The 21,772-nt window shown below is 32.8% G+C and overlaps 2 protein-coding genes and 1 long non-coding RNA gene across 3 annotated transcripts; 2 read left to right on the top strand and 1 right to left on the bottom strand.

Moving 5' to 3' along the window:
* The first annotated feature begins 4,460 nt into the window (after positions 1-4,460).
* On the top strand, positions 4,461-6,000 carry LOC106708793. Its single transcript, XR_001356913.2, has 2 exons — positions 4,461-4,609; positions 5,954-6,000. It is a non-coding gene; the product is annotated as an uncharacterized LOC106708793 (long non-coding RNA).
* Positions 6,001-7,182: 1,182 nt separating this feature from the next.
* Positions 7,183-7,849, top strand: LOC106708816 (oleosin-B6). The gene is made up of 2 exons (XM_014500372.2): positions 7,183-7,241; positions 7,491-7,849. Exons 1-2 carry the CDS (start codon positions 7,224-7,226, stop codon positions 7,824-7,826), a joined length of 354 nt encoding a protein of 117 aa, XP_014355858.2. The 5' UTR covers positions 7,183-7,223; the 3' UTR covers positions 7,827-7,849.
* A 4,895-nt stretch (positions 7,850-12,744) lies between these two features.
* Positions 12,745-21,761, bottom strand: LOC106708820 (cuticle protein 16.5). Its single transcript, XM_014500374.2, has 7 exons — positions 21,683-21,761; positions 21,175-21,388; positions 19,775-19,778; positions 19,237-19,309; positions 15,820-16,021; positions 13,752-13,759; positions 12,745-13,071 (listed from the first exon to the last, which is right to left on the bottom strand). Exons 1-7 carry the CDS (start codon positions 21,692-21,694, stop codon positions 12,790-12,792), a joined length of 795 nt encoding a protein of 264 aa, XP_014355860.2. The 5' UTR covers positions 21,695-21,761; the 3' UTR covers positions 12,745-12,789.
* Positions 21,762-21,772: the final 11 nt, after the last annotated feature.

Raw genomic sequence — 21,772 nt, 5'->3', positions numbered from 1 at the left:
TAAAATGTAGTAGAATCAAAAAAGTGCTTTGATTTTTTTAAGTGCCAATAGACGTATGATGTTTGTGCGTCTTTTTAGAAATTTCGGCAATTTCAGCATTAATAACAATTTTGTTTACTTAAAAACAAAAAACCCAACTGGGTGTAAACGGAAAGAAGACGAATCGAACGACATCTCATTCGTCAAAATTGACTTGCTCAATTTAGGCTCTAGGCCGTTTGAAAAGAACTTACAAACGTACAAATCCACACATTATATAATTACATATTTACATGCGAAAACCATTATTCTTTTGTTAGTCGGGTAAAAACAAACTTGAGCGTTTAAATAATTAACAACGTGATATTTTTACGAAGACTTCTAAGGTATTATCGATTGTACATATTTAGGCATAGTCAATGCAGGCGCAATAAATTTTTTATGTTGTTACTATATTCGTATCAGGTATTGTATTTGTAATGTCGAATAGTTTGAGCCGAGACAAAGGCGACCTAATTGTCGATGTGGACCTCGTATATATTTCTCGTAGTGTGCACCCGATTTACATACGTTCCCAATCATTGTCTTTGTGTTATTTTTTCCGTTATGGACGAAGACGCTCCAAGGACGCGAAGGCAGTATAAATATTGAAGTAAATGATAATTTTTCGTAGTACAATTCTTTGCGACCTAAGGTTGAAGAAGCTTACAGATACAAAATATAAACACAATACAAAATGTTCGGCAAACTGGTGAGTAGAGTTATTTTAATGAGTGAACAAGTTTATTTAATTAAGATAATATATTATTATTTTTCATAATCACTTATTACGTGTTTAATTATCAAATATTTAAAAATTTAAACCATCTAATAAAAAGTTTTTTCAAGTGAATTTGTAAATTTGTTATTAAAAACGATGATCTAACTCTATTATTGTAGAGTATACTTTTATAGTTCAGTTTTTTAAAGTTTTATTCTAGTATCTGTGTTGGTAATATATTAAACGAATGTTTAGTATGATATAATTGTTAGTGTAGTATATTATAGTATATTTAAAGAATGTTCAAGTAATTGCCGAACTTTTAACGAGGACACTTTTAACAAGATATTTTCACGAGCGAAATTGTACTCAGAATTATCAACAAGATTTGAAATAAAACTTCTGTTATTTCAGATTATTTTGTTCGCCATACTGGCATTCGCATTCGCGAGACCTCAAGTATACCCTGGCTATAGCTACGGTACCTACTCCGGAGCCAGCTACCCCGGCTATTACGGATATTCCGGATACTCCAACCCGTACCCGTACGGCAGCTACGGGACCTACGCCGCTTCACCTTACAGCAGTCTCGGTTATGGATACTATTAAAGTGGATACTGCATTGGATACAAACATATTTACTATTGTCAATTGGCCTGATTTTGTTTATTTGTATATTGGATTAAATTTTTAATAACATAATTTTTTTTACTATTAAACTCCCAGATATGTTTGCTGATAGAGATCTATGAAAGAATACTTTGTCGAACATTCTTAAGGGAAGGAATGATGACTATCTGCCAGTAAGCGAAATGTTGTTAATAATAGTAGTTTAGTTAATTTAGATTAATTAATGGTCCTAATGCTTGCTATTGTTGCTTTATTACTATAGCACAATAAGATATGTAATGTACAGTATTTTTCTATATCATAAGGTGGCAAACGAGCAAGCGACCACCTGGTTCGCTGAAATAGCGAAGTGACCTCTACCCATAGACATCCGCATTTGCAGAGGCGTTGCCTACCTTTAATCGATGGAGGGGGACGCATAGAAAGTAAAGTAATCCATCACAACTCCCAAATACTAAATAAAACGTAATATGTTCGTGCTAAAAATATCTCTCAAGGCTCAGGTGTTAGAAATATTATTTATTATAATAGATATCACTTCAATTCATGTGTAAAATTCTAAGAATATGACGTCCTTGGGACACAAATAGTCTGATTTCAGATTATGTAATAGAGTTGAGAATAATAAATGGACGTATAAAATTATAACATTGGTAAGGATATGAAGAGAAAGGGTGAGTTCTAAGCTAAAGAATTGTTATCCCGCACATCAATTCAAGAATTATAAAGCACAATAGGATAGTTTTCTGTACGATGATGTTACTTTAAATCCAACCAGGTTATTGATTCAATGCCTTTAGTCACCGTCATTGTTTTGTATATATTTTAAAGGAACGCCTTGGAATGATATTATAATCTACAAAAAGCAAATACCAATTTGCCATTTTATTTGAACGAGGCGCAAGATTAATTTGGTACACAAATTAATCTTAGACCTTATTTATTGTGGAATAATAATTAAAAGTAAGGTTTGTAACATTGAGTTGTTTCAAATACAGGATTTCAAATTGATCTAAATGCTCAATATTTAATTTGAATATTAAAGTATCAAGACGTATTAAAATAACATCAATTAACATACGCGTTCCTGGTCGTGGGCCGAATTTAAACGACGCGTTCAAATGTTTAAAGAATATTGAACAGTGCTGGAAGCTTTTGTCTGTGTTGCGTATATGTATAAATAAAATATATTGCATATAAACAATAGCCGGACTGACTGTAAAACTATAACTCTCCCGAAGAAAAATAAGAATGGAATGTGCACACTGTGTCATACAAAAGGGCCGGCAGCTCGTTACACATGTCCCGATAAACAACGTATTTCCATAACAGTATAAATCAATGAATGAAGATGACTTACCACTTAGATATCCTATTCACCACTTGCTGGTCTCTAATCAACCTATAAATTGTAAGGTAACTCATTAAGCCAATTACACTGCGTGTGAGCGATACTGTCCTGGCATAACCCGTATTGCACCGTTTCCCATTAGTGGGATAACTACGTAAATATTACAACCGCAAACCGTTTATTCTAAGCGACCCTGTACACTAATCCAAAATCATTCGAATGGTTTCGGTAGGAGACTGTGACCGACTCCAGCCACGCCGTGCTCGTCAGAATCAGGGAGGATTTTAAAATAAGTACCCACTTATGCGAGAAGAACAACAAAATAAGTCGGTTTATCTAATTTTAGGTTAGAAAACAGACGTGCAATCATAATGTAACTTAATAATCCACAAAAATATTATCAATTTGCGTAAGCCAGAGTGGAAGCCGTGGGACTAAAACTATTGTATAGTAAAAAGTAGATATGTATTCTTGTACATAAGCCATGTTTGAATGATTATGTTGCAGTTTGTAAGGAAAATTCTTTATGACATATTGTTATTTAATTTTGAAAGTGTGTATTAAGTGTTCAAGCCGATTGCTATGGAACATTGGTCCCATTAAACATTACCTTTGTAAAAATCTTTACCTTTTTTTTATACCCTTAAATTAATATGTATCTTAACACTCGTTAATTAAGTAATTGTTGTTATTATATCAACATAAAAATCACACTAATTGAAGATAATTAATGTTTTATTAAAAATTAATTAACGGTGAATATTAAAAAAAATAACTTATTCACATTACGACCACCCCAAAAACTTCCGCCTTAGTATTTTATTATGAAAAACTTAACTAAGGTGTGAAGAAAAAACGTTTTACCATCGTAAAAGCAAATAATATACATGTATTTATATCTGTATTATAACTTGGTTATTTATTAAAATATGTTAATAAAATGATACTTGTAATTTATTTACATTAATACATATTTATACAAAAACACAACTATGTATTATTTTAAACAAACTAGATGTACTTGACAATGTAATAAGGTTGCATAAAGTAAATTGATTTCGAAAATAACATAATATAGCAATTTCTTGCGAGTGTCGACTCACTGTTTCACCTCGACAATGAGTAAAGTATGATAACCATCGATAATTAGGTGAGGCACTTTAAGAAGAAAAATATAGCAATTACTAACTTAATTGATGCATTTGATTGTGCTTGTACTAAAATCTGAGAACTGGATTCTAATAAAATTGTTTCACTTTTAAATGTACACTTATCTAGAACTAACTAAAACAAACTATCTTCCTTCTTTCTTCAAGAAAAAATGAGGGATGATACGTTTTTGTACGAATGTTTCGGCGTTGTAATACACGGTATAGACCGACAAGGCTATCTGAGCCGGAGGGAAAAAGTCAAACAGCTCACTCGCTAGTGTCTCCCTCCTCTGTCCCCCTGTCAATGTCAAAATATGTCACAAAATCCTAATTGTACTGAAGCTTTCGCGTATTTTTTTTCTTTTATGTCATTTTCAATGTCTAAGTAGGTTTTGTTTATATTCTGACAGAAGTGAACGCGATAGCAGCGCCTCCTTGACCGATGCAGATATCTTTGTTTGACTATAATTCTATCGACAATCTATCATAAGATTGTCATTCCTTGTGATACAGGTTGTTATCAGGATCATGCCGCCCTACCCGGATGTTTATTATACATTATTCTAATTATTAAGTGAGTATGCGATACATTGTTACTTTGAAGATCAAGGACGCTTTTTACATTACGTTTATCGCGAGGCGTGGTCGTTAGACATCCATATATAAACGCTGCCTGCTGATCCATCAGTATCACTTGACAAGTACGCAAGTAAACCTTTAACAATGTTCTACAAACTGGTAAGTTAAAAAATATTATTAAAACATAATAAATATTATAACTGATCGACTAACCGTTCAAAAAGTAATAGGCTAAGGTATCTTCTGAATTTCTTTACAAATAAATTGAGAAATATTCAATTGCAATTTATAGTCTTCTTAAATACTATCTAACGGGTATCTTAAATAACACGTTTCTTTAAGATTTTATAGTTTTATTTATGAAAAAATACTTTTTAGGATTCATTGAGCACTTTCAAAGTATATCCATTGGAAACAAATAAAATTATTTTCTTTCATATTACTACATAGATTACTACTTAGTTAAAAATAAAAGTCTTGTGTCTTTCGAAGAATAGACTGATTTTAGTGAGACTTAAAAAGGACAGTAAGTGAATTTTATGAGGTACAATAGATTTAGTTAACTTTCAAGTGAGTGCTATCGCAAAGAAAATTGTTTTAAAATTTGTTTGTGTTAGACTTCTATGTAACAAACATACACTGCTTCAGATGTTAAATCGTTTTTCAATTAACGAACTATCCAAAGGATATCGAAGTTTATAAATAGAAAACCCTAAAAGATATGTTATCAAAGCTCGTCCTTAAAACTTTAAGCAATGACAAACACTAGTCTCACCTTCAGCAAATATAAACTTGGTACTTGCGCACTTGGTAAAACTCTGTAAATGACATTTGATTTATGCAATATTTATTTAATAAAAGCCCTCTCGATGCGATGACTTATTATCCCAGACGTACTCAAATTGATTTCAATCATATTTTAATATTTATTCGAAATTCTTTTGCGTTCCAGTCTATGCCTATTTAGTTGTCTATATTTAGTTATGTGACCTATCTTTGTCTGGTTTAAGAAGGTAATAACCCTAAGATAGAGATAGTAAAGGTGTCGTGGGGAAACCTCTGAATTGGCAACTAATGAAAGCGTGTGACATCTATTCACGGTCTGTTATTTAAAGCCCCGAGGACGCATAACGTGAAACGTCACGTGCCTTTAAATCAATTATTTATTTTATTTACCAAGCCATACTTAATTTATGCAATTCTAAGTATTATTTTGAGAGAGGTGAAAAATTATACTGTTTATACTAAATTTGCCGTCGCGAGCGACTCCGTCCGGCGAGTTTAAAAAAAAAAAAACTTAATTATTAGCCTATGATTCATCCAGACTATATATCTATGCCATTTAATCTAGCATAACACCGACCATATTCTCTTGCTCTTTCTAATCTCAAAAAGGATGTGCAATATCGATGGCAAGGCAATATCTGATACAGTTAGTTGTTGTTCTCTAAAACACTTACTCGCTTGTAATTTTTAATGACTATTAACAAATTCTTTTTGCAGTTCGCTCTCTTCGCTATGCTGGCGGTTGCCTTCGCCAACCCAAACCCGAAACCCGACCCCGCACTGGCGTACGCGGCTCCAGCAGTGCTGCCTGTCGGCTACTCGGCTTACTCTCCCCTGGCTTATAGCGCGCCTTACGCCGCCGCCCTACCGTACGCCTACAACTACTACGTCCGTTAACTCAACTATAGACCTATGCTAACTATGATCCGATTTGCCTAACGTTTTTAATAAATTTGTACAGCATCTATATCTGATTTTTTTTATTTCCTAATCTAACCAAAGTGTCGCTCTTCGTCTCTTTTCAATCATAGTACGTTTATCAATGTTGTATCAAGTAATTAGTCGAATAGAATCAAACCCAAACTCCAGTTGCAAACATTTAAAAGACAACCAATCGCTTAGTCACTGAGTTAGTGTCACCAACCGTCCTAGCTATAAAGGAATTGGAATAATTATAATTTATTACAATAATTCTCATAGTATAATTATTACTTAAACAAGACCATTTTGTAAGGCAAGGTTACCTAGTGTATAAATAAAGTTAATAAATCTAGTTTGCAGTTAACATCGCATGTATAATAATGCAATTTATATTCTGTGCAGTACAAATACACAGGAATTTTGTTAAATTATGAATCACTTTGGATATTCTAGAACAACAGATGTATTATTATAAAGAATATTTGTATACAATTCAATTTGTATTTACTTGAATTTTCATCTTAATGGCATGAATAAATATTTATTTCTGAACACTTTACAACGTTTATGCGATCGTAAGAGACACTTTGTTTATAACACGATGTAGATGATTATTTAAGGGATTAAGTTTTTACACGTCTAACTGTGTATTTCTGAAACCAAAATATCTGTTTAAGTTTAAAACATATTGTTATCAAAGATAATTTTAATCCCAGAAACTCATGGTAACAAGTTAATCCGTTGCATTGTTTATTTGTTTTATTCAAACAGGATGTTAACAACAAGATATATATCTCGAAACTCATTGACTTTTGTTTAGACTTCGAGTCACCGCAAGGTCGGTACGAAACAATTTTTGGAAACGAGTAAGTATTCATGTTCATATTATACATTCTTTTGTTACCCTCGTAAAGTATTCAGTGGGGCCTTGAAAATACCATACGAGTCGATGATTCTTTCATGTATTTGTCTTTGTTTCTATACAACCTCCTCCAAATATAAAACACAGGACGTCTCGGTTACAGACAGTTTAAAAAATTCTCAGTTCTCAGACAACGTTCGCAAAATGGATAAAATATTGCTGGTAAGATTTTATACATCGATATTACACATGCATTTTATTTCACTTTTTAATTGTTTTTCGCGGTTTCGTTAACTAAATAAATCTTACATTTAATAAATTTTAGAACTAGTTTTTGCTAAAATGTCTAAGTAACCTGTATTGGAATAGATAAAAAAATATATAAGTAGTCTTATAACAGAAAGGCAACATTTTCATATTTTTTCGTCTTAAAAGTACGATAGCAGGTAAATATCTTTGATTTTGTTCCAGATTACTATGTTAGCGCTTTTAGCGACAACAGCGGCAGAACCACTATTGTATAGCTCCAGTATCTTTGCATCTCCTTTCACTTCTGCGGCCTTGGTAGCACAGCCAGTAGCGCCAGTTGCACCAGTGGCACCCGTTGCCCCAGTTGCACCAGTTGCACCAGTTGCACCAGTTGCAGCTGTTGCACAATCTGTTCCCGCATCATACGCTGCAATTCCTTACGCATCTGTATCAGATTACAGATATTCGTATGGTTCATCGTTGAATCTACAAGACTATTTAAGTGTACCATTGCCGTATAATCTTCCTTACACCTTAACTGATTTGTATTATCGTTGAATGATTTCTTTATTTTGTTAAATTATGGCAATTTTACCTTTTTGAACGTGACTTGGCGTTATTTTTTCTTAGATCTAACGTTTCATATACGTTGTTTATTTTAATTAAAATTATTGTTCATTGAAAAATATTGGTATTAGTTTTATTTATGACATAATTTATAATGTAGCTGCTAACATTGACGTGGTTGCCGCGTATTTCTATATTTAAAGCTTTCATACATAACATTATCATGGATTGCGCCTACCAAGAACGCATTGCAATATTGTAATGCATTGCGCAATTGCTCTACTACACCCAACAGTGAATGTTCGTTAAGTTTTTGGAGAACAAAACTACAGACGACTAAAGCAGGAACTTCAAATAAAAAAGAGAAATGATTAATTGAAATAAATAGATCCGTAGAATGTTCTAGTACAATCCATTTTATTAAGTCAAATGTCCACATTATATAGGGTTTTTCAACAGGAACTTTGTTTTCTAAAACAAAATAAAACAAAGAGTTTAGATGAAGATGATTCAAATTTTTATTGTATTACGGAAAGAAAAGTTTGGCAATTATGAATGAAAAATGATATTTGGCAAATGTCCACCACGACCACGCTGACAGAGATTCTTTCATAAAAGTTTTTAATCACTTTTTGGCAAAATGGCGGGTCTATTTCGTTAATCACGTCACGGATTTTGAGTTTTAAGGCCGCGATCGATTCGATTGGCTCCGTATAGACTCTGTCCTGAACATAGCCCCACAAAAAATAATTCAGTGGTGTTAAATCACACGATCTTGCTAGCCATTTAACAGCTGAGTTTCGTTAATAGCGATCGGGAAATTTGGTTCACAATAAATTGCACCATTTTCATAGTGGATTTTAATTATTTTAATGCAGTTTTCGAGCGAAATTGAATTCATTGTAGCAATTGCCAAAGCATCTACTACGAATGGGTCAAAAAACTAAATGTCAAAACTGTCATGTTGTTGGTGTGGCCCCAATCGAAAAACAAAGTTCTTGTTGAAAAACCCTATACATGTCAGTTTCACTGACACATGACGACCATAACCAGTCTGGAAAGACTACAACGACGAAGTAGAAATCTTACATTTGATGTAAAGTATTTCAAATAAAAGCCGTTATTCACAATAGTACATACCTTCTAATAAAAAAAACAACAGATAGAGCTTTCTTTTTATTGTAATTACATTGCAATAAATTACAGTAAACTTTAAGATAATTTAATTTATGAATTAATAATTACATCGTATAGTTTCTTGAAATCAGGACGGACTTTCGTTTAAATGTAATAGGCATAGGGCGAGCCGTATGTGTAAGCTGAGTATGCAACGGGCGAATAGGCAGAGTATGCGGAGTATGCAAGAGGCGCGGTGTAGGCAGCGGCAACTGGCGCAGTGTAAGCCGCGACTGGCGCAGTGTAGCTATACACCAATGGCTTCGCTGTCGCGAACGCCAGGAGAGCGACGAACAACAACTAGGAAAAAGTAACACAGTTTAGTACTAAACACATACTCTTTTTTATAATTAAGATTTCCAATTTAAGGTCTCTGGTCAGCATAAAATGGACAATTTGTGACAACAAAAAAAGTTACAGTCATACACGAAAATTGACTAGGTCAGTAATGGTTCAAAACAAAAGAGAAAGAAACAAGAATGAAAACTTTATAATAGTTGATTGTTAAATTTCATAAGTTTTGAAGGTTATTCCTTATTGTTCTATGAGAATAAAATGTTTTTAGAAAAGCCAGTTTGAAGAATGTAGAGCTTTGAAGTTTAAGAAGTAACATGAAACAGTATTCAAGTTAGTTTTGGTTGAATAAGAACGAATGGAATCAATGTACAGTCGAACAAATAACTATTGAATTTGAATACAGATTGTTATACATTTCTATGAAATGTTATGTCATTGAAATAAATTTATTTCAAAATTACTTAAGTTTTACTAAGGCTTTGAATACTGGAAAATTATTAAATGTTTTTTAAATTTGAGTCACTGATCTTAGGTTATATTAAACTAGTAAGAGCACACAATTTAATTATTTAACTTTGCGTCTGCGACTTTATAAAACGAAAGAAATAGAAAACAGAACTTATATTATTAGATTATAATTAAATCTAAAATATCAGGCGATCAAAAGTATGGAACGGCATTAAACACCTATACATAATGTATAAACTATTAACCGACAAAATACGTATCAATTTTAAAAAGATTTCTCGGACATTGGCATTTAAATTAATCATAGAAAATTATTATTACTTACAAAAAATTTACAAAATAATTTTGAAGTGTGTGCTAACTCCAAATTAAATCAAGGAATATTAAGTAACTCAATTAATAAATAGAATAGATAAAGGCTTTGTTAGGCCTAGCTTAATTTCTCAGAAAAGACCATTCTATGTACATATTAGTATTAGTAAGAATTTACAGAATGGGTTCACTTAATTTAAGACCACTTTAAACAATCACATATTTAATTTCTAATTCTTTAAAGACTAAAGTAGAACTGAATTAATACAAAATATCACTAATAAAATACCATTTAGTAGTCCAAAGAAAAAACAAAATAGTACTTACAAGTTTGAACATTTTGATAATTTGTTTTGGTTGTCTCTCTAACACTGAGTCAGGTGGCTCTACCCTGGCTAATATATATAGGTGTAGTCCCCTGTTGGCATCGTTCTTGGCGGCTCCATCGCAAGGACGATCGCTGACGGGACTAACGCACCTGATATGAATACAACATGGTCTAATGAATCTTATACAGGGTGTTTCTCAAGGTCGTGCTTAATGAAATTGCATTGTATAAGAATTGTCTACCTATATTGCATATCAGAATTAGGATCTTGATTAGCATAAAAACAGTAGAAGTTGTCATTAATTTTCATTTAACTTTATAGAATTGTGAACCAAAATGTTTGTAAGATTCTGTACTTAGATTCAAAATTACAAAAGTGAAAGTAATTTGGAATATATGCGCAGTCTTACGTCCATTCAGACACTAATAATTAAGTGTGAGTAAAGCGATATTCTTTACTCGCAAAGATTTTCTAACAAATATTGTAAATTAATTAAAATATTTACAGTGCTACTCATCATAAATTTGTAATCAATTTAAAATTATTAAGAATTTTGTAACACCCTGTTTTAAATAAAAATCTAATCATTAGTATCATAGTCCGTGTAGAACATTCGATTTGTCTGCGTTTGACGCATTTAATTTGTGTACATCCTTAAAGGATTGCGGCCAATAAAGGTCGCTAAAAATAGCGCTGAACTCTGCTCATTGAGTATTTTATTGACATTGTCGTATATTTATTGCCTTCGGGGAAGAGGAAAGTAAAAGAAAGTCCGTATTAAGGTCAGATCTAATAATAAACAATTACAGATTGTTATTATGATGTTTCACAAACCTTTCAAATCTTTTATAAATTTGTTACAAAACGAAACTTGAAATCGGAGTTATAAGGTATTCTTGACAGTTATTGAAATGGAAGAAGTTTCAGAGGATTATTAAAGATGGAAGGAGTATATTAAAGCTAAATACTACCAATTTAAAGAAATAATAACAAATACATTTATTCTTTATTGCATCTTCACTAGTAAAGTCCAATTTCGCTACACACCTTCAGTTGTAAAACTGCAATTTCTTATTAATAGCTTTTGCCTGCGACTTCGTCTCCGCGGTAATAAAAAAAACATACTAAATGTCTTAATTACATTACATTTGTTATAATTTTTTTGTGCTATTAGCAGTAATAAGTACTGAATCGTAAAATAATTGTTTTAATTTGCAACCTGAATTATGGGATTTTTTTGGATGTTGGTGCGTAATTGTAATTCATTTTAGATAGAAACTGAAAGAAAATGCAACATAAACTGAAATATTTATTAAAGTGCTATTAAACTGCTAATCCATGTAACGACTTTCCTCCGGAATAGGCTGATTTTCAGTTATTTTATCGATATCTAAATGAAAAAATAAAACGTATGAGCTTGTTAACTTTTGAGTATTTTATCCACAAATTTAGTAATATTTTTCAATAATAATATTTTTCTTATAAAACAAAACTAACATAGACGTAATATATACAAAACAAAATAAACTTTGAACTTTAGCTTTGGTATTCAGGACTGAGTTCATTGAACTTTATAGGGGAATTATTAATTAAGTTGTCGAAAACAAGAATTCAATTAACAAAAGCAGGTTAAAGAAAAAAAATCGTTTACGGACGATTGATTCCTGTTTTAAAAATAGAATAGAGTTCTAATAAATGTACAAAGTTAAAGTGGTTCTAATTTTATTCGAGTTATTTTGGACGCCTCAATGTATTCTGTCCCTTGAAGGGTAAAAATAGTAAATTAACTGTTACCTTTTTTTAACTGTTACCTAAGCCAGCAGCGTCTGTTTAATAGGGTATATTTTTTTGGAAACATATTGCAAGATGTTTTACTGCATTGCCCTAATGACTTCTTCCTGACAAAAATGTCCTGTTTCTTTTAAAATGTTGATTGTTGATAACTATATGACGCAGCGGCAGCGGTAATTGTGACGTCAGGCTGTCTTCGTCCAACAATCCCTCTTATTAGGCAATACTTAACCACCGTCTATGATGCCATACAATTTAATTGTCTTGCTAACTTACGCGTAACTGACGTTCACAGATTATAACAGAGAATTAATTCATGTAAGAAGGAAACTGTCTTAGTAAAAGAGAAAGTGTTCTTTTGATTAGAAGTCATCGTATACATTCATCCTAACCACTTTTCTACAGAGGGTCAACACCAAATAAGCTTATATGAAGTGCTGTAGTCATTTTTATGATGAAATTCACTAGATAAATTGGGAGCTTATCAGTATACATTTGATTTTGTTAGGGAGCAAGAAGAAAAAACATTTGGGTTAACTTCATAACTATTTAATCATGTATCGGTCAATGGGAGATCGTAATCATTTGAAGAAGGCAACTGGAGCTTTGTACGCGGCCGCTACCAACGGTGAGCTGTAAGCGTAGGGGGCAGCGTATGCGGCAAATGGCGCAGGGTATGCTGCAGCTACTGGGGCAGTGTACGCTGCGGCAACTGGTGCTGTGTACGCTGCGGCAACTGGTGCTGTGTACGCTGCGGCAACTGGAGCGGTGTATGCTGCAGCAACCACAGGGGCCGCCGGGTATGCAACAGAGTGGATGCCGGGTTTGGCAGCAACCACGGCGAGGAGGGCGGCAAATATGATCTGCAGAAAAATAAGAAGTTAAAGTGTTTTACATAAAAATTAAGGTTATTTTCAACACTCGTTGTAATGTTGTCAAATTCTTATCGTGATTTATTAGTACATACAAATTGAACCTAAATCGATTTGTTATAAGAATGTTAACATTTTTATTTGATATTTATGGTTAATTTAATTCTAACATTTCCAAGTACAAGTACATGACTATCAGTGGAGTAATTAATATTGTTCTTTACCTGTTTGAACATTTTGAAAAGTTTCTACTTGTCCTGTTACAGAAAAGTAAATGATATCGATGGAATCGAACTCTGAGTTTAAATAGTCCCAGCAAAGAATTAAATTATTCTTTCTGCGAGGGTGTGTTAACTTGCCGAGAGCCTCGGCGGTGCTCCGAATTCGAGACTAACATTTTGAACAGTGTTCAACGAGAGTGAAGCGGTTGCAAATTATAACAAACACATAAAACAAATATTTTTTATGTTGATTTTTGTGAGGTTTTTTTAATATTTAATATATTTTAACTAATAAATAAAATGTGATATACTGAAGAATTTAATGAGAACTTTTTAAAGAAATTAACCGTGCTCGTCGGGACTAATTTTGTTTGATTAAAATATATAAAAGAGTAGCCTTCAGTAGTATACTTTTGAATGAATGCAGTCTTTTTAAAGAAATCTAATTACTTTGATGACTAAGGACAAACTTCATATACACATTAAGACAATATCATACTTGTATAAAAATGTGAAAGTTTAACTTTAGTATTAGATATGTTTAAATTATAAGTTATTAAATGATATTTAGTGTAAGCTTATGATTTTTCGTTGGTTTGCTCCTGCGTTATGCGGTCCACTCAGCATGCTGGAAGCTCGTCATACGTTGCGTCAGAGGTCAGCGCGCGCGTGCTTGGATTATTGCTGCGGTCGAGCGCGGTTGCAGCAACTACCTAGAGGTCAATGTGCTTGATACAGGTAGGCCTTTTATTGTTGATCCGTCCTTGTAATATTCTTATCATTAATAATTTCGTGAACAGATCTAATTTATTCATGTAATATGTTGTACTGAGACAGATTATCGCAATAGATGTCTTAGTTACGTACTTGTAGCTGTCGCCAGCTACTTCTTCCACGTGGAATTGAAAACTGAGTAGTAGCACATGCGTTATTCCAGATTGTAATATGTCTCAATTACGCAATTCCGAATTTCGTTCTGATTGAGCTGAAATTTCATGTGTAAATCGCGTAACAATGCAATATTTTGATGCATAGTTCTGATCGGATGATGGAGCTGGAAGGTGACTATAGGAAATTCGCCATAAAACAACCTCATCATGTTTGGGCTCGTTTGAATAGTCTTGACTAATAGTTTGTCTTTTTTTAACTTTTCGTTTGTTTTATTAACAGAAACATAATAAAATCTTGTTATTCTTTTATTCATTTTTAATGTTTGGAATACAAAGAAATGCCAATTTGGTAACAGTAAAAACATAGTTTAATTTTACTGAAATCTACGAGATCTGCTTTCCTTACTATGTCATAATGCGTTAGATGTGTCTACATTATACATATCAAAAATTAAATCTACATAAGATAAAAAGTGCTACAAAATAGGTGCATAAAAAATTATCTATTTACCAAAAACCTTATTAAGTTTGGGTTATCTTACTCTTAGTATGAATGCGAATGTTTAGATGTATGGATGAATGTACCGCTAAACAGATCTCGCTTTGTTTTGGCATAGATGTAGAACATAATTTGGAAGAACATATAGGCTTCTAATTAACTTTTTTTAAATCGCCGCTCGCAAAAGTCGCCAGCGACAGCTAGTCTTACTAATATAATAAATGCGAATGTTTAGAAGGATGGATGGCTGTTTGTTTGAAGCTATCTCCAGAACGGCTCAACGGATCTGGATGAAATTTGGCATAGATGTAGATCAAAATCTGGAAAAACACATAGGCTACTAATATAGCTTTTTTTAATTCCGCGCGGACGGAGTCGCGGGCGACAACTAGTATACAATAAATTTGAAATGTTTATACACTCTTGATAATATTAAACTGGAATTACATCACTTTCCTTTCGGCATCATTGACAATAGCTATAAAATATTCATTGGATATAAGCCTGGGGGCTTTTTGTATGAAAGCACTTTAGTCTTAAATTTAAACACTGTTCGGAGGCATTATAATTTAGGCTTAGCATACTCTTACTTATTGAAATTCATTGTTTTGCTCGAGGATAATGAAAAGTTTTCGACCGTCTATACAAAATACATTTACATTTTGATATCACACGCTCATATATTTGTTAAAGAAAATTGTTAATATGTTTGTTAATATTAATCAAATATTTGAAAATAATAAGATGTTTAAAAGTTTAGTTGTAATTTTAAATGTCAGTGCTTTAAGAGATTACATTTTAGAAATGAAATACTCGTATTGTAACAGATATTTAAGTAAGACAGTTGTCTGTTTTTGAATCATATCACTTTCGATTTGTATTCTGCTTTATAATCTATCATTATCTCTGCTTTAGGATTAAATGATACTTTTTAGTTCATTCTGAGTTAATGTTTTGATCATCTCTACTGAGATATTTACTTTACGCTTTGGTTACCTCTTAATAGTCTTTGATTTGATGCAAGAAATAGAAGTCACAAAAAATAAAATTACTTAATTGGCATTGCTGATAATTTATTCGATTTTAAACATATCCGATATTTTTTGGTTCATACATTTAGATTTTCAACGAAAGTAGTATGCTGCGTAGGGAGATGCGTATGTGTAAGCAGAGTAAGCAGCAACAGGCGCGGTGTAGGCGGAGTAGGCGAGAGGCGCGGTGTAGGCCGCGGCAACTGGTGCGGTGTACGCTGCGGCTACCGGCGCGGTGTAAGCCACTGGCAAGACTCCGGGTTTGGCGGCCGCCAGGGCGAGGAAACAGGCGAAGATGAACTAGAAAGTAAATTAGACATTTTAATCTTCTAAAGGTTAAAGAATTTGAGACTTCATGTCAGCTGTAAGACTAAAAAACAATTGTAGTACTTAAAGATTGTAATTGGTAAGCTAACGCTGTAGCTTCCTTTATATGTCATAATTTTTTATTTAATTCAATATAATAGTTAATATTAATGCTACCATTAACTAATCTGTTATACTAAAATTCTTGATGTCTTACGCTCGTGTTAAAACTTACCAGTTTGAACATTTTGATTGTTAGGTTATCTTTGCTGCTGCTGAGCTAATGATGCCAAGACAATGTACAAAGCCGAATATATAGTGAAAAATGAAGGTCGATTGAACAATGCTATCTTATTTGCCACCACACGTACTTTGAGTTACGAACTCGTCCTTTGGCCGGCGCACAGGTAAAGTGTTGATGCACCGCGTTTGGCATTCTAAACGCATCCCGCGCCAACTATGAATTGCCTACCACTTGATCATTGAACTGATAAGCCTATTACGGTTGAAATTTATTTAGGAAGAGTTTTCATCAAACTTTATTGTTGCGTATTATTTCTTTACTGCTTTAATATCGCTTACCATTTCTTAAGGGAAATTTGAGTGATATAAAAAATGTACATGAAATGATGCAAATGTACATGATGATTCTTAACTTATAATAAATTACCAATTGTTTCCATTTTTGTCTGCTTGTCCGCGCAAGTCCGCGTTTGGTCCGGGAAACCTCCCTAACAACTGTACCGATTTTGACAGCACTTTTACTAGACGGTAGCTGATAAACTAGGGACTAACTTAGGCTATTTTTTTTAAATTTCACGGTGACGAATACGCGAGCAACAGCTAAGTAGTTCTCTTTAGAAAATCTCATATTTCCAAGAAGTCAAATACGGGAGAAAACTATTACACACACAATCTTAAATTTATTAAATTGATTTTTATACGTGAACAGTAAAACATTTTATTTACATTTGATACTCGGGATCGAATTAACACCTGAACTTATCAGATATAATATGTGTTTTAACGAATCGACAATTAATTTCAAGTAAACTAAGTATTCTATTTTTAAGGCATTAGGCTTTGAAATAACCTGTTAACTAAATAACAATTACGAATCAACTGCGCAACAAAATACGCAATAAAACTTCTACAAGATGTGGTATACCAAAGATCTAAAACGATGTGGTATTAATAAAATATGTAACTGTCCATTTATCTTGTTATCTCTTTTCCCTAATAAAAGAAGTAGATTTAATTTGGACATCAAAATTCTTGTAAAATTCTCCTATACTCGTATATACATCAGAAATAAATGACACGGTAAATTAGTGACCGAAGATGACAGTTAAAAATAAAACAAACCACGGTTGTTTTAGTATACAAAAGAAAGCTTGAAGTGCTGCCTGAGAGTTTTAGAGAGGTGTGTAAAACTAGGCCAGTGGTTGAGTTCCATATGAATTATAAAGAATCTTCCCTTTGTTTGAAAGTAAAGCTAGTATGTGGGAAAGTCTGTGTCTATCTAGTCAAGCAAGAAAATTATTTTTTTTTACTTGTATAATAATATTGCATTTCCAAATCGATATTATCTTACTTATACATGCAAAAGTTTGGATCGATAGATGGTTTTTACGGAGTAATTCTGAAAAGAATATGGTAAAAAATTTTCACAGATATAGATTACTGTTTATATCAGGAATAGTGCAAAATATACTAAATATATTTTTATTATTCTGCGCGGACTAAGTCGCTGGCAAAAGAGGGTTATTAATAATTCATCCGTCTCTTCAAGTGTCATCACATGTCTATTTACAGCTTACAAGCTTTAGCCCCCGATTTCATCTGCGCAGAATAAAAAACAAAAAATTAAAAGTATCTCTTTTATTACTCGAGTTTATGTTCTATATCTGTGACAAATTTTAATAAGATGTGTTGAACCGCTACGGTGTTATAGAGTAAATATGTATACCAACGTATCTCACGGAAACCGTAAATCAAAAATAGCCTATGTGTTCTTCCAGACTATGCTCTACCTCTATGCCGATTTTCATCGAGATCTATGCAGACGTTCCGGAGATACCTTCAAACAAACATCCATCCATCCATCTAAACATTCGCATTTATAATATTAGTAAGATTATCGTGCTATTTAAATATCTTCATTTCCTTAGCCTAGTGCTCAATTTCAATATATTGACATACAAAGTCCAATTTATTAACTGTATGTGTTTGACTTTATTCCGAGCACTTCACGACCCAGTAATGTAAGACGGAGGTTACTTAAAAGATGGTGAGGTCGGTGTTCAGGGATTTTAGATAAGAAGGTAAAGAATGTTGATATCACTATGTTAAAAAAATCTCAAATATCTTTTCAACACCGCTGCCTATAGACATATTGAACCGACAAGTTGAATGATTCTTGATACTTTGCCTGCTTTAAGTAGACAGAGGACAGGACTTAGAGAAAGAGAACATTCCCCTCTCATCTTATCTGGAGGACATTTTCATTACATCCAATTTACGATTGTCTTGTGTGTGGTCGTGGTATTACACTAATCGAACAGGCCAGTCGTGCAGCAGCTAATTCTGCTGTGAACTCTACCATTGTTATAAAACGTAGATAAATTACGAAGCATATGAAATAAAAAATTAAATGTTTTAGTTAATTTTTATTAACTTAAAAGTACAAAATTAACGACGAAGGTAGTACGCGGCGTAGGGAGATGCGTATGTGTAAGCAGAGTATGCAGCAACAGGCGCGGTGTAGGCGGAATAGGCGGAGTAGGCGAGTGGCGCGGTGTAGGCCGCGGCCACTGGCGCGGTATATGCTGCGGCTATCGGCGCGGTGTAAGCCACAGGCAGCACACCGGGTTTGGCGGCCGCCAGAGCAAGGAAGCAAGCGAAGATGAACTGGAAAAAAAATGTCAATGAAATCACATGTTAAAATACAATCAATGGTATATTTTGTAATGCATAAACTATGCACTATAGCATAAAAGAAAGTGTAAGTATTTCGAAAAATGTCTACACTACTAAGAATCGAGGACAAAATACATAAATAGAGTTTTCAAGTTGTTGAAGCACAGCCTTACGAAAATTATTAATTATCAAGATTTGGCCTACATAATGTGCCGAAATTGCGGCAAATCATTTTGTAGAATGTATGTATTTGAGTTGAGATACATATCACTATAAATTATAAAACTTACCAGTTTGAACATTTTGTTGGATTGAAGTGAAGTGAGTTTGAGAGCAAGTAATTGTGTGATGTTGAGAAGTGCGCTCCATCAAGTTATATACTTTGCCGTCTATTAGGAAACCGTAGTGGTGCACTTACTTGAATAACAATCAGTCTTGTGTACAGGCATGGGCTCTCGAGGTAATTACCGGCAGTTAACATTGAATATTTGTGTTTTAAATCATTTGATTGAATCTAATATTATATTCTAATTGAGATATCAAATCTAAAATGTAAGTTACTAAAAGTATTCGAATATAATGTTTTTGAATAATGCAGAAATTATTTAACAAAATTAAAATATGTGCGTTAGTAATTGAATTTTCTTTTTAATTACGCTTATAGATAATATTTATTACAATGTAAAATAGTAATTGTGCTGTTTCTAAACAAGGTAGAAAAATAATGCCTGGAACTCCCAAACTGCTGAGCTCATATTTTTATAGCAACACGTATTCATTTATTTATGTTTTATTCAATTATAATTTAAACCATCAAAAAATAATAACCTGGCTAAAACATATACTTGTTGGGGTAAAATTTAAATCAGTTAAATAAAATATACGGTAATTTGTATTTATGCTAAACTCTAAACATTGAAATTGAAAATATGTGTTATTTTACTATCTGATTTATTATCAATGTTTTTTTTTTGTTTGAGAGTGTATAAGATACCGTGGGTTTGTTTGTATATTTTAACCGATTAAGATTATCGTTTTTATTAACTTATGTAAAACAGTTCATAAACAGGTAAATAATTTTAATGTAAGAAAAGGTATAAAGATAAGTGAAGTATCGTTTTTCATTCAGCATATAAGGGAATTAATTAGTTGTAAATAGGTGTACGACGATGACGATTGAATAACATCTTCAGTTGTTTTTTCTATCACAAATTAATAGCTGATTCGATACTGAATTATAATTTTTCTGGAATATAACTGTTGTTGGAAAATAATTATCTGTTAAAGAAAAAAATTCAGTGCATAAAGATGTAGTTGCAGGCAACCCAATTTCGTTTGCGTATTGAATAATTATATTTTACAAAAATCTAAATAATACATAAATAGGTATTAAGATTGCTCCTCATTTGTTATTAATATCCTGTTAGGGAAAACTAGGCCACAGTCAAGGCCTCTTGGCCCATTGCAGGTTGGTTAACTTAATGTAAATCTTTGAATTTCTTCGCTGATATGTGCAGGTTCCATTACGATCTTTTTCTTTACCGTAATAACGTCGGAGAAATGTAAATATGAGATTCGAAATTCTGAATACATGTTGGTAGGGATTGAACTTTGATGAATAGATTTCAGCTTGCTCTGGTCAGGTGCATAACAACTGCTCGACCTACGCACTTAATTTAGTTTATGTTGAGTATTTATTTCTAAAATCGTTTCAATTGATAACTGTACCTGTACTCATAGTAATAAAAGTATTTAATCATTCCCCAAACACGATTTCCAAAGAGTAAAAATGTAAAAAATAAATTAAAAAAACGAATTCTCCATGTAATTTCACATTAAAAACAAATTCAACAATTAAAATATGTTTAAATAGTTGATATAGTTGATGATACCAGCTTGATTTATGAATAAAGATTCAGATCACATAAAGGTAGGTAGAGATTATGCATTTGGCGCGATTCTGGCACACCTCTATCGCCTCTACGAAATTCATAGTTCTACTCATGTATGTTTGTCAATTTCGGATGCTTTTAATATCACTCTTATTAGAATCTACAAAATTTGGTCCATGTAAGACTGTCTGGGACCTCTATTAATACTACCACACACAGGACCCTAATCGTCATTCAAACGCCATATTTATTAGGCATATATAATGAACATTTTAAGGAGATGATTTGATATATGAATTAAAAGGTAGTTTATATTTTAATTATTTATTATTCAACGACGAAGATAGTAAGCAGCATAAGGAGATGCGTATGTGTAAGCAGAGTATGCAGCAACAGGCGCAGTGTAGGCGGAGTAGGCAGAGTAGGCGAGGGGCGCGGTGTAGGCCGCGGCTACTGGTGCGGTGTACGCTGCGGCTACCGGCGCGGTGTAAGCCACAGGAAATACGCCGGGTTTAGCGGCGGCCAGGGCGAGGAAGCAAGCGAAGATGAACTGGAATTATTAAAATTCATTAATATATTTACCAAACATTGATTTGAAATACTGAGGAACAAACAAAAAAGTAGCTTTATCTCGTTGTTTTGATACAAATCTTTGCAAATGAAATATTTTTTGTTTAATATTTATACAAATTTATAGTAAGCGTAATATTATAAAAAAGATTTTGTGTATCTTTTAATACTAATTTGTATTCATTACTAAAAGACATCGTTTAGTGGAAATATCAGGAATTTATCTCGAAAATAGAGTCTACAAAGAATATTATTGATATACTTAGTGACCCACCAATTTGAACATTTTGATTTTTTTAAGTTGATGTTAGCAAAACAAATGAACTCGAAACCAAAGTTGGATGTGATACTGCAAGGAATAATA

This window comes from Papilio machaon, chromosome 12 (genome assembly GCF_912999745.1).
Source record: "Papilio machaon chromosome 12, ilPapMach1.1, whole genome shotgun sequence".
Classification (NCBI taxonomy): domain Eukaryota; kingdom Metazoa; phylum Arthropoda; class Insecta; order Lepidoptera; family Papilionidae; genus Papilio; species Papilio machaon.
The sequence above is the reverse complement of the archived record's forward strand: the minus strand, read 5'-3'. Positions and strand labels throughout refer to the sequence as shown.